General features: G+C 40.9%; 1 protein-coding gene across 6 annotated transcripts in view; it reads right to left on the bottom strand.

The window, feature by feature from the left end:
* Positions 1-17,572, bottom strand: part of Mpp7 (membrane palmitoylated protein 7) — a 252,742-nt gene that overhangs the window by 67,372 nt on the left and 167,798 nt on the right. For 5 of the 6 annotated variants that reach the window (XM_038334123.1, XM_038334122.1, XM_038334125.1 and 2 more), the window contains 2 exons: positions 12,973-13,050; positions 10,095-10,175 (listed from right to left, as the gene is read on the bottom strand). In XM_038334123.1, coding sequence (XP_038190051.1) covers positions 10,095-10,175; positions 12,973-13,050 — 159 coding nt within the window. Of the gene's footprint in view, positions 1-10,094; positions 10,176-12,972; positions 13,051-14,064; positions 14,171-17,572 lie in introns of those variants that run through there. The other variant, XM_038334127.1, reaches the window with a different exon arrangement.

The raw sequence follows: 17,572 nt of genomic DNA, 5'->3' as shown, positions 1-17,572 counted from the left end.
TAAGGTCCTCTATTATTTTCATAAAGTACTGTTTAAGGTCGGTTTCTTCTATATCTTCTGGGGTAGGGTGTTCAATTCTTGTTGTTTCGGGATGTCTGGATTGTGGTGATGTCATATTGCCTTTCATGTTGTTGGAGGAGCTCCTGCATTGGCGCCTGCCCATCTCTTCCTTCAAAAGGAGCCCGGAGGCGCTTGGTGTCCTAGACAAATCTTTGCTGTGAATGAAACTGGTTGGATCTCCCCAGTGCCAGAGGAGGACCTATTCCTTGTGTCACAATCTGAAGAAGCCCGCACTCCCTTGCAGGAATCCTCAGACCTGCCTGGAGGCCAGAGTCTGACCCCTTTGGGTGGATGGCCTTAGAACAGGAGCAGGACACCTGAGATCACTAGGGAAAGCTTGGGAGAGACAGGGGCGGGAGAAACAGAGACAAGCCTTCAGAGGGAGCTGGGGGGAGGGGGTCTGTGCTCTCTTCCAGGGCAGGTTGCCCCAGGGTCCGCATTCACTCACCAGTTCAGATGGAATGTCAGTGCACAGGATCAGGGATTCCAGGCAGCCCAGGGTCGCCGCCCAGACAAAAGGGCCAAGGTGGGGGCAGGGCGGGATGGAATATCACACAGCGAACCTGGCAGCACAATCTGAAGGAGCCCGCACCCCTCCGCAGGAATCCTCAGACCTGCCTGGAGGCCAGAGTCTGACCCCTTTGGGTGGATGGCCTTAGAATTAAGTACTTTTTAAAAACTTAAGTTGTGCCACATATGAGTAATACGGTACTGGCTGTTTTCTGCCTAGTCTAAATCTTAACTGTCCTGTTATTATGGTAATTATGATAGTTTTTGCCTAAGATCAGCACAGTTCAGCATGGCAGAGCCTCTCTGTGCATGCCTCTGAGCTATGTGCACAGCACAGCTAACATGGAGCTGTTTGTGCCTCTGAGCCACGCGTAGTGTTCCCCTTTTAGGCACACAGTCATTCTAGTTGCCATCAAACAAATCATAGCACTTTATTCCAAATGTTCCATTTAAAAGTTTTGTCTCCCGCAGGAGCCAGACAGAGATCGCAATGGCGGCACAGCCCAGAAACTGGTATTTAAAAACCGCCACTTTCTAGTAGATCTGATCCCATTGCCTACCCAGGCAGGAAGAGCCGAATCAGCTACTTGATTCCTGACCCCAAGCAGGGACATAAACGTCCAGGCCCAGAAATGCTCCATAGCCGGAGTTTGCACTGGCATTAGGGCCCAGGAAGCCACATTTTAAAATAACTGGCACAGCTTTTTTTTTTTTTTTTTTTTTCGCTATTGTTGAATCAGGAAATCTCTCTACAGCACACCCTAGCAAACAGCAAAAAGCTGTGTTAAACTCTCTCTCCCTTTTTAAAAAAGTCCTCTCAGGTTTTTAAATGGATTTAGTCCATCACGTTGGGCGCCACTCTGTAGTGATGGGTGCCACTCTGCAAAAGGAACAGCAGGCTGCATCCCGCCACCTGGCTAGCTTTACACACAAAATAATTACAAGGAAACTGTATTCTTTTAAACACTGATTGGCCCATTAGTTCCAGCCTTTTATTGGCTAATTCTCACATCTTGCTTTAACCCATATTTAGTAATCTGTGTAGCACCACGAGGTGGTGGCTTACCAGAAGAGATCTTAACCTGCATCTGTCTCAGAGAGGAGAGGCATGCCAACTGCCTCACTGCCTTCTTCCTCCCAGCATTCTGTTTTGTTTACTCCACCTACCTAATTTTCTGTCCTATCAAAGGGCGAAGGCAGTTTCTTTATTAACCAATAAAAGTAATACATAGACAGATGACCCTCCTCCATCACTATTATACTGCAAAAGCATTTGTTCAACTATGTTCATAGCAGCACTATTTGTAATAGCCAGAACCTGGAAACAACCTAGATGCCCCTCAATGGAAAAATGGATAAAGAAAGTGTGGTATATATATGCATTAGAGTACTACTCAGCGGTAAAAAACAATGACATCTTGAATTTTGCATGCAAATAGATGGAAATAGAAAACACTATCCTGAGTGAGGTAACCCAGACCCAAAAAGATGAATATGGGATGTACTCACTCATAAGTGGATTCTAGTCAGCCTGCTTTCTTTTCTTTTTTCTCTCCTTTCCTTTAGAAATGGTGAATATTATTTTTTTATTAAATTTTTTCATTTATTTTACATTCTAACCACAGCTTCCCCTCTCCCTCCTCCCATTCCCTCTCCACACTTCTCCTATGCCCTCTCCCCTCCCTCTATTCACAAGGGGGCAGGCCTCCCATGAGTATCAACAAAGCATGGCCTATCAAGTTGAGGTAGGGCTAAGCACCTCTCCTTGTATTAAGGCTGGGTGAGGCAACTGAGCATTAGGGAACAATTTTCCAAAAGCCAGTCAAAGTTTTAAGGACAGACCCTACTCCCACTGCTAGAAGTATCACAAAGAGACCAGGCACCCTGGTCCATAATCTGTGAACTCCCACAATGAGTAGGCCAGCTGCTTCTGGGGTCCCTTTTTGATGAACGTGAGGCCCCTGACTCATATAATCCTTCCTCCCTATCCTCAACAGGATTGTCCAGGCTTGTTTCAGTAGTTGGCTGTGGATCTCTGCATCTGTTTCTATCAGTTACTGGACAAAGCTCTCTGATGACAATTAGTTATCAATCTGATTACAGGAGAGTATCTTTAGTTTAGGCTACCTATCCATTTCTAGGAGTCTTAGTTGGATCATCCTTGTAGAATTGTGGGAGTTTCCCATGTGCCAGGTTTCTAACTAACCCCAAAACGCCCCTCCCCCAACCAAAATATCTCTTTTACTACTCTCCCCCTCCACTCACCCCTCAACGTAATTCATGTTCCTATCACCACCCACTACAAGTCTACCTAGGAGATCTCTTCTATTTCCCCTTTCCAGGGAAATCTACACATTCTCCTTTGGGCACTCCTAAGACTTTCTGGGGCTGTGAATTGTAGCATGGTTATCTTTTACTTTATAGCTAATATTCACTTATGAGTGAATACATAACACGTTTGTCACTTTGGGTCTGGGTTACCTCAGGATTTTTCTTCTAGTTCCATCCATTTGCCTTCAAAAGTCCGGATGTCATTGTTTTTAATGGCTGAGTATACTCTGTTGTATAAATGTATCACATTTTCTTTATCCATTCTTCAGTTGAGGGGCATCTAGGTTATTTACAGGTTCTGGCTATTATGAGTAACACTGCTATAAAGAGAGTTGAGCCCTTGTGGTATGACTGAGCATCCTTTGGGTATATGCCCAAGATTGATTTAGCTGGGTCTTGAGGTAGATTGATTCCCAGTTTTCTGAGAAACCACCATACTGATTTCCAAAGTGATTGTTCAAGTTTGCATTCCCATTAGCAGTGGAAGAGTATTCCCCTTGCTCCACATCCTTTCCAGGATAAGATGTCATTAGTGTTTTTTAACTTAGTCATTCAGACAGGTATAAGAATACCAGACCAGAGTCATTTTGATTTATATTTCTCTGATGGCTAAGGATGTTAAACGGTTCTTTAAGCATTTCTCTGCCATTTGAGATTCTTCTGTTGAGAATACTCTGTTTAGATCTGTACCCCATTTTTAAATTGTATTATTTGGTTTTTTGATGTCAAGTTTCTTGGGCTTGTCCATCTCTTCTAGATTTTTCAATGTTGTAAATAACAGGTTTTTCAAGTATGATCTAATTATTGTCTGGATTTCCTCAGTGTCTGTTGTTATGTCCCCCTTTCCATTTCTGGTTTTGTTGATTTGGATATTCTCCCCGTGTTTTTTAGTTAGTTTGGATAATAGTTTGTCTATCTTACTGAGTTTCTCAATGAAACTCCTTGTTTCACTGATTCTTTGTATTGTTCTCTTTGTTTCTATTTCATTGCTTTTGACCTTCAATTTGATTATTTCATGGCATCTACTCCTCCTGGGTGAGTTTGTCTTTTTGTTCTAGAGCTTTCAGGTGTCCTGTAAATCGCTAGTGTAAGATTTCTCCAAATTCTTTGTGGCTACTTAGTGCTATGATTTTTCCTCTTTCAGTGTGTCCCATGAGTCTGGGTATGTTGTGAGTTCATTTTCACTGAATTCTAGAAAATCTTTAACTTTTTTCTTTATTTCTTCCTTGACCCAGTGGTAACTTAGTAGAGTTGATCAGTTTCCATGAGTTTGCAGCCATTCTGTAGTTTGTGTTGTTTTTGAACTCCAACTTTAAACCATGGTGATCTGATAAAATACAGGGGGTTGTTCCAATTTTTTTGTACTTGTTGAGATTCACTTTGTGACCAAGTATGTGGTCAGTTTTAGAGAAGGTTTCATGAGGTGCTTGAAAAGAAGGTAGATTCTTTTATGTTTGGATGAAATGTTCTGTAGATGTCTGTTAGGTCAATTTGAGTTACACCATCTGTTAGTTCCCATGTTTCTCTGTTTAGTTTCTGTCTGGCAGACATATCCATTGGTAAGAGTGGGATGTTGAAGTCTCCCACTACTAATGTGTGGGGTTCCATGTGTGGTTTACGCTTTAGTAACATTTCGGAGGAATGGGATGCTTGGGATACAGGAAGGGTGGATATGGGAGCAGGGAAGCATATATCTTAATTTAGGGAGCCATCTGAGGGTTGTCAAGAGACTTGACCCTAGAGGGGTTCCCAGGTTTCCAGGGAGACGCCCCCAGTTAGTTCCTTGGGCAGCTGAGGAGAGGGTGCCTGCTTAATTTTCACTGAATTTAAATTACTTGAAATTCCCCAATGATATAAGCACAGTGCTAGATAAATTTAGATATTTACTAATGATAAATATCTAAATCCTTTGCATAATATATTCATCATGTTTAAAAAACTGCTCTTCTGTAGATGTCTGTCTGTCTGTCTTTCTATGTGTCTCTGTGCTTCCGTGCTTGAGACTACTTCTCTGTTCTGTGATCCTATAACTACCATTTCCCTACTCATATATATATGTGTGTGTGCATAGCTGTTGCAAGGTATCAACCCCCAAGCATCAAAGATCCTAGGCAAATATGCTTCCACTGAACTACACACAAATATAACACATGCACATGAGCGCATGCACACATCCACACGAGCGCATGTGCACATCCGTGCGCGCGCGCGCGCGCGCCCGCCCACACACACACACACACACACACACACACACTTAAGCCTTGAATCTATTTCGAATTCATTGTAGTATGGATTTTTTTGCCTCTGATTATTTATTTATCTCAACATTATGTATAGAGTTATGTCTCTAAAATGTCCCATGCCCTGTGTGAACCAGAACCACAAGCATGTTACACTTGAGTCCTTTCAACAGACTCCTAACTGGCTTTCCTCTTCAGTAGGGCTTTTGCTTTCTCATTGTACTCTACATATGGAGGGATCCTGTCACTTCTCTATTTAAATCCTTTTGATGGATTTCCCCTACACTCAGAATGAAATCCAATTTGGTTTTTGTTTGTTTGTTTGTTTTTTTGAGACTGGGTTTCTCTGTGTAGCTTTAGACCCTGTCCTGCAACTCATTATGTAGACCAGACTGGTCTCAAACTCACAGAGATCCACCTGCCTCTGCCTCCAGAGTGCTGGGATTAAAGGTGTGTGCCACCACCACATAGAAAAATGCAAATTTCTTAAAATGCTTACAACTAGGGTGGTCACATCATTCATCTCCCAAAGAGTAGCTACTGAGGTAAAGGAAGACTGCTAAAAACAACACTGGAATTGCAGACACTGGGCAAGCTGAGCTTCAGGCTCTTGCCTGTCCTCTAATGCAAAGTGCTGTTGGCCCAGGGAATCTTATTTTGCAGTTTCAACCTTTACAACCTCTTGTTATTTAGACTTCATGTACTATTCAATTTTACCCAAAGTATTTACTCTTACATTCCACCCCCAATCCACTATGGACATCTCTGCCCCCTTCCGTCTACCCCACCCCACCCTCAAGCCACTTCTTCAATCCAAATATGCGTTTCCGGCATTCCATCTGCTGTGTTTCTTTGCCCAAGGGGTACCTCGCCTACCAAATTCATTATTCAAACAGATCCTCTACAAGTTATACCCAGAGGGTCTGCAGAGCACAAAGCAGGCACTAAATAGACATCTAAGAGACAATGGTCAAACATATCTCATTTCATTTGCAAATTACCAAAGGTAATTTAAAACTTACCCAAAGAAAACGTAGCAAGCATGTGGGATCTATATATTATTGTTCTATAGTGAGCATGTATTTGATTGAGCATAACTTAGTATGTTTGGTAAAAAACTCTTACTACCCTGGGGGTACATCTGAGGTCTCTCCTCCTCAGTACTGTCAATTAAACAGTTAAAAAACAACAGAAATCTAAAATTAAGTAATTTCCTTTATCCACTAAAAATTTTAAAAGTGTTTACATTATATCAGAATTACATAAATATTGTATTTATCATTCTTACTTCTTAAGATAATAGAATTAAGTGGTTATATTTTTAAAAACCTAAATTTTGTTTAAAAGATCAGCTTTTTTTATTTATTTTATTTTTTTCTCATTTTTTTATTAAAGATTTCCATCTCCTCCCCTCCTCCTCCCCCTTCCCTCCCCTCCCTTCCACCCATACCCCAACTCCCTCCCTCCCCAGGTCAAAGAGCTATCAGGGTTCCCTTCACTATGTTAAGTCCAAGGTCCTCCCAACTTCCCCTAAGTCCAGGAAGGTGAGCAACCAAGCTGACAAGGCTCACAGTGAGCCCGTCCATGCTGAAGAGTCCAAGCCCATTGCCCTTGTCCTTGGTTTCTCAGTCCTCCTCCACCGTCAGCCACATTCAGAGAGTCTGGTTTGGTCGCCTGTTCCATCAGTCCCATTCCAACTGGACTTGGTGGTCTCCCGTTAGTTCTGTCCCACTGTCTCAATGGGTGAACGCACCCCTCAAGGTCCTGACTTCCTTGCTCATGAACAGAGAATTCTCAACAGAAGTTCGAATGGCCAAAAAACACTTAAGGGCATGCTCAACCTCCTTAGCAATCAGGGAAATGCAAGTCAAAACAATGTTAAGATACCATCTTACACTGTCAGATTGGCTAAAATCAAAAACACCAATGATAGCCTTTGCTGGAGAGGTTGTGGGGTAAGGGGTACACTCATCCATTGCTGGTGGGAATGCAAACTTCTGCAACCACTTTGGAAAGCAGTGTGGCGGTTTCTCAGGAAATTCAGGATTAACCTACCCCAGGACCCAGCAATCCCACTCTTGGGAATTTACCCAAGAGATGCCCAATCATATTACAAAAGCATTTGCTCAACTATGTTTATAGCAGCATTATTTGTAACAGCCAGAACCTGGAAACAACCTAGATGCCCTTCAGTGGAAGAATGGATGAAGAAAGTGTGGAATATATACATATTAGAGTACTACTCGGCAGTAAAAAAACAATGACATCTTGAATTTTGCATGCAAATGGATGGAAATAGAAAACACCATTCTGAGTGAGGTAACCCAGACTCAAAAAGATGAACATGGGATGTACTCACTCATAATCGGTTTCTAGCCATAACTAAAGGACATCAAGCCTATAATTCATGATCCTTGAGAAGATAATAGAAGGTGAAACCAAAAAAAAAAAACATATAATAATCCTCCTGGATATTGGAAGCAGAAAATATTGCCGGGCAAAAATTGGGACCTTGGGGGTGGGGTGGGATGGGGGCAAGGGGAGATGGGGAGAGCAAAGCCTGAAGGGGAGGATAGGGAGAGCTTGGGGGAGTGGGACGCTTGGGATATAGGAAGGGTGGATATGGGAGCAGGGAAGCATATATCCTAATTAAGGGAGCCATTCTAGGGTTGGCAGAGACTTGACTCTAGAGGGGTTCCCAGGTATCCAGGAAGATGCCCCCAGCTAGTTCCTTGGGCAGCTGAGGAGAGGGAGCCATAAATGCCCAGATCCTATTGCCATATTCATGAATATTTTGCATATTACCATAGAACCTTCACCTGGCATTGGATGGAGAAAATGACAGAGCCCCACATTGGAGCACTGGACTGAGCTCCCAAGGAGCAAAAGGAGGGAGATTATGAGCAAGGAAGTCAAAAGATCAGCTTTTAAAAAGAATTACCCACAAAAGTGACATTCAAGAGGTGATAACTATATAAATTCCTTCAAGGAAACTAATATCAAATGTTAAGACAACAGAAGAAAGATACTCGTCACAAGCCTGGATGCAGAATGAGGCTGCTCACTGAAATACCATTTCTGGCTCCCATCCACTCTCCATGTATATTTCTTGAAAATACATCTTTCATGCTAACCTTGCACTCAGGTTTTCGTCATACTGCTTTATAAAAATAAAAACTAAAGAGATTATCCATCTAAAATATTTTCCACATGATAAAGTTTAATTATTCACTATGAAGTTTTAGCATATAGATATCCACAATGCCATCGAATAACACAAATACTGTTTTCTTTTCAGAATGATTCCATATTAGCTGATTTAACTTCAAACACTGTTGGAGAGAATACCAAAATTTTCATCTGAAATGCTGCTTTCAACTTCTTAGCATTTTTGAACCAAGACAACAGTCTCATTAAGGAATTTAACCGACCTCACAGCTCACCGCAGCCAGCCGTGGCTGATAGTAATTTCTTACAGGCAGTATAAATCCAAATGAAGCAATCTTCATCAAGCAACATTTGTTCCAATATTATCCTGCTTTGAAATTAAAATTTAACTTTCTGAGCCATTACAAATCAATTAGGCTTGTGGTACCATTTATAGTCCATTTACTCTTTACAGTCATATATTCATACATTTTCTTTAGGGATAAGATATTATAGTTTATGCATGTTTTTCTTCAACTCTGATGCACCACTATTTTTTTTTCTAAAAATGTAAAGTTAAAAGCAAATGAAGTTGGCTCAAAAAGGCGTTTCTCCCAGAAGTGTAAAATTAGGTTTTTTACCTTGAAGGAGTTGGTGGTGGGTGATCAACATGATCAAAATACATTTTATGAAATTCTCAAAAAATTGATAATATATTATTTAAAAAAGAAATCTCAGTATTCATTCCAAAATAATCCATCATTTAATTATGGAATTCAGATGAGACAATATTTTATAAATAATGGCAACAGTGTTGTATCCAAATATATACATTACAAGACTTTATACAACCAGATTTTGTGAATTTTTTTTTTTTTTTTTTTTTTTTTTTTTTTGGTTTTTCGAGACAGGGTTTCCCTGTAGTTTCTAGAGCCTGTACTGGAACTAGCTCTTGTAGACCAGGCTGGCCTCGAACTCAGAGATCCGCCTGCCTCTGCCTCCCGAGTGTTGGGATTAAAGGCGTGCGCCACCACCGCCCGGCTCTGTGAATTTTTTTGATGTTTGTTTTATTTTTGTTTTGTTTTGTTGAGACAGGGTTTCTCTGTAGCTTTGGAGCCTGTCCTGGAACTAGCTCTTGTAAACCAGGTTGGCCTTGAACTCACAGAGATCTGCCTGCCTCTGCCCCTGAGTGCTGAGATTAAAGGTGTGAGCCACCACCGCCAGGCTTGCATTCTTAGAAAAAGAGCAGGAAAATTATGATTCTTCTCCAGATACATCCATTTGGAGGAAATAAAAGTGATAAAATTACAAAGTGAGTGAAAACAAAAGAGCCGAGGGCTGGTCACCAATGTTCTGCAATTAACTTATATTTGAAAACTGCTCTGGCTCTATAACATGGAATGACATGATGAAACATGAACTGGTAAGAAAAGGGAGTGGGAGATGCTAAGGAAGGAGGAAAAGAAATGTTGAAATCCTCCTGTAGTCAAGCACTATCATCAATGAGCCAAGGAGAGTAATCCAGGCCAAAGTCACACCATGTAGTGTGCCCACTACAGCAAATGGAAACCTGATTTTCAAAGCAAATCAAACTTGTCAGTGCTGATTCTGAACTGCAGTTACAGTCCTGTACAGTTTAAGTTCGTCATCATAATCTTTAAGAAGCTCAGTTCTTTCTCCTCACTATTTGGGGTATTGGGACACTGTACACTATTTGAATGCGCATGTCCTTGAAGATGCAGGCATGAGGTACCTTGATCACAAGCCCCATGAGCAGCAACCTTTGAGAAGATAGTGTGCTCTCACCTTCACATTGGGTTTTGACAGCAGTTTCAGCAGCTCTTTCATCTCACTGCTTAGTGGCTTGTTCTGTAGCTCTTCAGACAGCTGCAAGGGAGATGACACGGATGTGAGTGACAGCTTGCAGAACACCATCAGACTCACTGTGTCACAACTGAATCTGGTTTGCTCAATGCCATTGCTTTCCAGAGCTTCAGGATAAATCAGCAGGAAAAGAAGCAGACCATCACCCTGTGCTCTTTTTTCCAGGCCCACAGCAGACCAGATCCAATCCTATGCTAAGTGCAGCTGGAGCAATACCATCAGCCAGTTCACCTCCTGATTTACTGCCAGGAGGGCAAATCCCAGCACTTCATCTCCTTGAATGGTCTTCTGAACGCAGACAAAGGGCCATTTGTATAAGGGACTGGATCAGCTTTGACAGTGCACAAAAAAGCAAAAAAGACAGCTTCTGAACGAGGTGGTGAAATCCTCAGGACTTCCAGAAACCCACAGTAGTTGTGCTGTTCAGAGCTGGCGTAAAAAGAATTTGAATGCTCCTCACAGAATCAATGGCCTGCAGCTTTTACTGTTTCTGTATACAGTCTTGGCTCATAGTTAACAGTCTATGAAGTCTATTAGCTATGAGCCAAGTTCACCATGAACGCCTATCAGCTCATAACAACTCTGGTACCAACAATAGCAGTGGTACTTTTCTATAACCATCAAGAAGGTCTACCTGTAGGTTCAAAAGAAAAGACTGGAATTTTGAACTTGATTCCTGCTCTCCACTAAGAGATGTGGAATGTTCTCACTGTAAAGAAGCATGTTGAGGTGGCAAACAAGCTTGAGTTGATCCTTATGAAATGTGTATGTGTGTGCAAAGGTACTAAACCACACCCACAAATATATATAATCACCATTTGCTGATTATAAACAGGGTAAAATGTAAAAAGAGAACTTCTTAGCAAAATTACTAGTCAATTTTAGGCTATAAGAAATAGACACACACACACACACACAAGCACACACGCACGCATGCATGCACGCACACATTAAGAACAAGATTCAAACAGCACAAAAAATTTAGAATTATGAAATTTATGAAGTGTTATTAGAATATATATTCAATATCTCTTCTTAAAACACAACATGGAACCAACATTTGTCCCTATTATCCCCACCATGCTGGCATGGTGGTTCTTAGGACAAGGTGGTTCTTAGCTATGGGAGAGGAGCTTTCTGTAGATGTACAATATATAGAATGTACAGAAGGAACAATCAGATGAAATTGATAGATTTATCAATTGCACTAACCTATGCAAACAGCTCTTTACTCTTACATACATGTGTTTTAACATTTAGATCCACTACTCCAGTGAATTAAACACCATAGTTTATCACAATTACACAGATTCTAATGTGTGTTTATATCTGGAGATTATGGAGCTTGAGTCCATGGCATCTCATCTGCTTGCTACACACTCTGATGCCAAGTGATAGTCCCTGCTTTGGATTCTTTTCATTTAACAAACAAAAGCAAAACTGGGGGCTGGAGCTAAGGCTCAGCAGTGAAGAGTGTCTATTGCTCTTCCAGAAGACCTGAGTTTGATTCCCAACACCCACATCAGGCAGCTCACAACCACTTGTAACTTTGGGGGATTGGACACCTTCTTCTGGTGCCCGAAGACATGCACATATGCCTGTGCACACATGCCTGCATGTACACACTCACACATACACACACACACACACACATGTGTGACACACAAATAAAAAATGGTAAAAATAAATCTTTAAAAGAAGTTGCTATCTTTTGATTGGAAGAAGACATTCGTTTCCACACAGGCATTTCCAAACCTCTCTATGCTCTGTGTTTTCATAATGGTTTTTAAGGCTCATTCGAGTCTCAACTGCGCAACTCATACGACTATCTTTACACCTTTATTTACCTTTAAAAAGTCTGGGTTCTGTGTTACACAGTACACTTCTTTACATGACATGTTAAAACAAACTCGTGTCTACAGAGAAACAAGAGCGACAAGCCTGGGGCTAAGCAGACCCACTCGGATGTTAGTTGCAAAGGCTTTATTTAATCTATGAGGATTTAAAAACTCTGCTCTGGCAGATATTGAATAGTTTGTGATATAAGACCCTGCCATTCCGCAACATTGAGTTATAGTTTGATTTATACAACGAAAGCACAACTGAAGAGCAACAAATAAGCTAGACTCATCACTCCCATACACCAGCACACTCCTGTCTAGCTGTGCGCCCTTACAGTTTATCCAGGTGTGTTCTCAATTCATCCGAGGCTGAAAGTTAGCAGTAGAAATCAGCAAGTGAGTTCTCCTTCCCCAGGTTTAAAATAAAATTATAGCGGCAGGAAATTAACTACTCCATCAATGCCAAATGCTTCTAAAATTTATTTTTTGGTTATGAAGGTAATTTGGAATAGTCTAATATCCATAAATCATTACTATACTCCATAATCCATTTTAAAAACAATCCTGCCTTTTATGGATTTAATACGCCCAATTCCTTTCCTAGTATCTGTCATTTTTGGTACTGTCAGCAGTGTAACTATCTCATTTGTCTTTCTTTCTCCAAAGCATTCTCCTTGTGTGACTTTAACAGAACACTGATGCCAGACAGCTTTTTACTGCATAAAATGTGAAACCTACAATTTCTATTACATAGTCACCAAGGCATAATACCAGGGTAGCTTTAGGTACAATTTTAGAAAAAGAAAGTGGATAGGAATCCACACAGCATCAGCGCATGCTTGGCGATGACAGCGATTTGGGAAACATTTGTGACTTCTTCCACCTTTCACTTAAAGGGTCACACACATCTGTCTGCCCCGGGGGTGGGTCCTGCTTGGAACCAAGAAAGGCACACTTACATCATCAGCCAAGGCTGCTGCCCCATGGAGAACGGGCACTGGACTCTGCTTCTCATAGTAGTGAAGTTTTTCATGAATCTGGAAGAAAATGAGAGCAGTATGAGTTCACCTGCTGGCAAAGAACCATAGATACTTAAATACTTTCACTACTGTGAAGAGAATCACATCTCTCCAAAATTTTTAAAGTCATGTGTTCAAATCAACCTAGAAGATGGAAGATGTGTCTGTAATCCGTCAATTACTGCCAAGAGTCAAATGGCAAAAGCATCCTCAAACAGAGTGCGTAAAAGCACTAAACCTCTGCTCCTCCTCCTAAACAGAGCCCACTGTTTGTGAGCTATACTACCTCAATATTTCAAGTATCATTTATAGCTTATACTCCCACAAAACAACAACAAAGATAAGTTAGGAACAAAGATAAGTAATCTAGCAGCCCCAGTCTGACTGGCTGGACTGCAGAGGCAGCAAAGTGGGGAAGCAGGCTCTTTGGCTGATGAAGCCAGGCACACATGTACCTGACCCAAGATGGGTTCCGCGACAATTTGCCTCCCCACCGTCATTGTTGTCATTGCCCCAAATCTCAAAGAAACTAAGGGATTTCTCTTGAGCTCATACATCTTCACTGTTTAGGTTGATAACACCATGCTCCATACTATAAATAACAGGTAAATAATATTACAAAGTAAAACCAACCCGGCTGCCAGGTCTTATCACCATGACCCAAGAGACACGTGCAAGAATGTATGCAGAATTAGGCAACCAAGTTTCCTTAAAAATATTTGGGCTGGAGAGGTGGCTCAGCGGTTAAGAGTGCATACTGCTCTTGCAGCAGACTCAAGCGGAAATCCCAGCACCCACATCAGGTATCTCACAACCACCTGAAGCTCCAGCTCCACCACCTATGCCTCCATGGCCCTGAAACATGCACATACCCACATACACACACACTCTACACATAAAGACATAAAATTATAAAATAAATATTTTTAAATATGTTGTGGTATAGGAAGTGAAACCTTCTTTGACCAGTATGTGAAGTGACCATCCTTATTTATGTTTTCTTCTTAGCATTTAAAATACTCTAGAACTCACTTTAGCCTATTCTTGCTTATAGTTAAGAAAACTGTTCTCTGCTGTAGAGGTCATGTTCATTGCCGTTGTCCTTGGTTTCTCAGTCCTCCTCCACCGTCAGCCACATTCAGGGAACCCTGATGGCTCTTTGTCTTGGAGAGGGGTGGAGTGGGGGTATGGGTGGAAGGGAGGAGAGGGAAGGGGGAGGAGATGGAAATCTTTAATTAAAAAAAAAAGAAAAAAGAGTCAAAAAAAAAGAAAAGAAAACTGTTCTCGCCTGTGTTTGAAAAACAATGTCTCACCATCTCCTGCTAATTATACTCGAAGTTAGCCAACCCCTTGTAAGAGTCTGCAAGAAAGATTTTCTTTTGATTGACTGAGAGCAGATCCTATTACTTTTGGCAACTTGGTATAAAAGGTAGGACATCAGGGAAAGGTTTGTGAGAGTTATGGCATTACCAGAATGAGCAGAGTAAATTGTTTTTTAATTTAATATCTTGGAGCCTTTAAAGTTTAAGTATTTATCACAAATTGTAAAGAATGTAAAAAATGGAATAATTTTTAGGAAAACATGAAATTGTGATTTGAAACAAAACTCAGGCATCCTGACAGCTAAATTTATTTTATTTAAACAATTATCTAGCACTAGTCTGCCTGACACTCACTACCTTAGAGTATTATAAAACTCACCTAGCTTTAGTATAGCTACTTCTCAGAATGCTTCCTACAAGCGTTAACACTTAAGAGGCACATCTTTAATCCCAGCACTTAATAGTAACACAAGGTCAAGGTCATCTTCAGCTATACAGGGTGTTTGAGGATACAACTATCTCAAAGAAACAAATTAAAGGTTCATTTTTATGTGCAACAATTTTTTTCCCCAGTAAACTTTCTTCTTTATTACAAAAATACTAAAAGTCTAATGGAGTAAAGATACAAGATTGACAGTAAGGCCCCTAAAGGAGGATTGTAAGTAAATCCTCAAAGCAACATAGCTTTAAAGAAAATAATAACATGTATAGTAGTATGCTGAGTGGGAGGACAAGAGTAGCTGCCAGGAAACGCAGGTAATAAACTGAATCTGAAAGAGAAGTACATAGTGTAAGAAGGCATCACATGAATGAAAGGTTAAATAAACCTCTGCTGTGAATGGACTTCATAAATATATTGAGCTCTACATTTTTTTCTGCTTCCCTCCCTCCCTCTTCCTAGACTTCAGCCATATCCCAAGGTCCCCATGCCCAAAATTTACTCAGGAGATCTTGTCATTTTATACTTCCCATGTAGATTAGATCTATGTAAATCTCTCTCAGTGTCCTCACTGTTGTCTAGGTTCTTTGGGATTGCAATTTATAGGCTGGTTTTCTTTACTTTATGTTTAAAAACCACTTATTAAGCCGGGCGGTGGTGGCGCACTCCTTTAATCCCAGCACTCGGGAGGCAGAGGCAGGCGGATCTCTGTGAGTTCGAGACCAGCCTGGTCTACAAGAGCTAGTTCCAGGACAGGCTCCAAAGCTACAGAGAAACCCTGTCTCGAAAAACCAAAAAAAAAAAAAAAAAAAAAAAACACTTATTAATGAGTACATATGTTAATTGTCTTTCTGGGTCTGGGTTACCTCACTCTAAATGATGTTTTCTAGCGCCATTCATTTGCCTGCAAAATTAAACATGTTATTTTTTCTGTTGTGTAGTACTGCATTGTGTAGATGTACCACATTTTCCTTATCCATTCTTCAGTCGAGGGGCATTTAGGTTGTTTCCAGGTTCTAGTTATTTCAAACAATGCTGCTATAAACATAGTTGGACACATGTCCTTGTGGCACAATTGAGCATCCTTTGGATATATACCCAAAAGTGGCATTACTGGGCTTTGAGGAAGGTTGTTTCCTAATTTTTTGAGAAATTGCCACACTGACATCCAAAGGGGCTATACCAGTTTGCACTTCCACCAGCAATGCAGGAGTGTTCCTTTTACCCCACAACCTCTCCAGCATAAGCTGTTATCAGTGTTTTTGATCTTGGCCATTCTAACAGGTATAAGATGGAATCTCAGATTTGTTTTGATTTGCATTTCTCTGATGACTAAGGATGTTGAACATTTCCTACGTGTCTTTCAGTCATTTTAGATTCCTCTGTTGAGAGTTCTCTGTTTAGGTCTGTATTCCATTTTTTTTTTATTGGAGTATTTGTTCTTTGATGACCAATTTCTTAAGTTCTTTGTATATTTCAAAGATCAGACCTCTGTCTGAGTGGTGTTGGTGAAGATCTTTTCCCATTCTGTAGGCTGCTGTTTTGTCTTGTTGACCACGTCCTTTGCTTTACAGAAACTTTTCAGTTTTAGGAGGTGCCATTTATTAATTGTTTCTCTCAGTGTCTGTGCTACTGGGGTTATATTTAGGAAGTGGTCTCCTGTGCCAATTCGTTCAAGTGCACTTCCGACTTTCTCTTCTATGAGGTTCAGTGTGGCTGGCTTTATGTTGAGGTCTTTGATCCATTTGGACTTGAGTTTTATGCATGGTGGTAGATATGGATCTGTTTTCATTCTTCTACAGGTTGATATCCAGTTATGCCAGCACCACATGTTAAATATGCTTTCCTTTTTCCATTTGGTATTTTTTAGCTTCTTGTCAAAAATCAGGAGTTCCTAGGTGTGTGTATTAATAACTGGGTCTTCATTCAGTTCCACTGGTCCTCCTGTCTGGTTTTTGTTTTTTGGGTTTTTTTTTTTTTTTTTTGCCAATACCAAGCTGTTTTCTGTACTGTAGCTCTGTAGTAGAGTTTGAAGTCAGGGATTGTGAGGCCTCCAGAATGTCTTTTATTGTACAGGATTGTTTTAGCTATTCTGGGTTTTTTGCTTTTCCATATGAAGTTGAGTACCATTCTGATGGAGGACTCTCATTGGTTAATAAAGAAACTGCTTTGGCTTTTTGATAGGGCAGGATTTAGATAGGTGGAGTAGACAGAACAGAATGCTGGGAAGAAGGAAGTGAGGCAGATGGCTCAGGCAGACGCCTCAGGCAGTCGCCATGCCTCTCCTCTCTGGGTCAGATGTGATGACGCTCCAGCCCAAGATGGACATATGCTAGAATCTTCCCGGTAAGCCACCACCTCGTGGTGCTACATAAATTATTAGATATGGGTTAAAGCAAGATATGTGAGAATTAGCTAATAGGAGGCTGAAACTAATGGGCCATGTTTAAATGAATACAGTTTGTGTGTTGTTATTTCGGGTGTAAAGCTAGCCGTGTGGGAGCCGGGTGGCGGGATGCAGCCCGCCGCTCCTCTCTACACCATTATTTCAAGGTCTGTAAAGAATTTTGCTTGGATTTTGATGAGCGTTGCATCGAATCTGTAGATTGCTTTTGATAAGATTGCTATTTTTACTTTGTTAATTCTATCCACCCAAGAGCATGGGAGATCTTTCCACCTTCTGGTGTCTTCTTTAATTTCTTTCTTCAGAGATTAAAGTGCTTGTCATTCAAGTCTTCCACTTGTTTGGTTAGAGTTACTCTGAGATATTTTATGTTAC

Source organism: Arvicola amphibius, chromosome 6 (genome assembly GCF_903992535.2).
Source record: "Arvicola amphibius chromosome 6, mArvAmp1.2, whole genome shotgun sequence".
NCBI lineage: Eukaryota > Metazoa > Chordata > Mammalia > Rodentia > Cricetidae > Arvicola > Arvicola amphibius.
Note: the sequence above shows the minus strand (reverse complement) of the source record. Positions and strands in the feature narration are given on the sequence as shown.